The 228-nt window shown below is 71.1% G+C and overlaps 1 protein-coding gene across 1 annotated transcript in view; it reads right to left on the bottom strand.

The window, feature by feature from the left end:
- The window catches only part of FRMD6 (FERM domain containing 6), an 8,979-nt gene that overhangs the window by 1,529 nt on the left and 7,222 nt on the right, over positions 1–228 (bottom strand). Inside the window, exon 11 of the mRNA XM_010151614.1 lies at positions 23–225. Coding sequence (XP_010149916.1) covers positions 23–225 — 203 coding nt within the window. The remainder of the gene's footprint in view (positions 1–22; positions 226–228) is intronic.

Raw genomic sequence — 228 nt, 5'->3', positions numbered from 1 at the left:
CACCCGGGGCTCCCGCCGCCACCGGGTCCTTCCCACCGCTCTCCACGCCGGAGGTGTGGGAGCTGCCGTGGCTGGTCATGGAGCTGCAGGTCTTCAGCTTGCGGTGGGCGCCGGCGCCCGAGAAGCCGTCCTCTGGTCCCACCTCCCTGGGTTTGGGGTCAGCCTCGATGCCGGAGGTGTGGGAGCTGCTGTGGCTGGCAGTGGAGTGCCGGGAAAGGCGCTTGTGCC

This window comes from Eurypyga helias, unplaced genomic scaffold (genome assembly GCF_000690775.1).
Source record: "Eurypyga helias isolate BGI_N326 unplaced genomic scaffold, ASM69077v1 scaffold35925, whole genome shotgun sequence".
NCBI classification, from domain to species: Eukaryota; Metazoa; Chordata; class Aves; order Eurypygiformes; family Eurypygidae; genus Eurypyga; species Eurypyga helias.
Note: the sequence above shows the minus strand (reverse complement) of the source record. Positions and strands in the feature narration are given on the sequence as shown.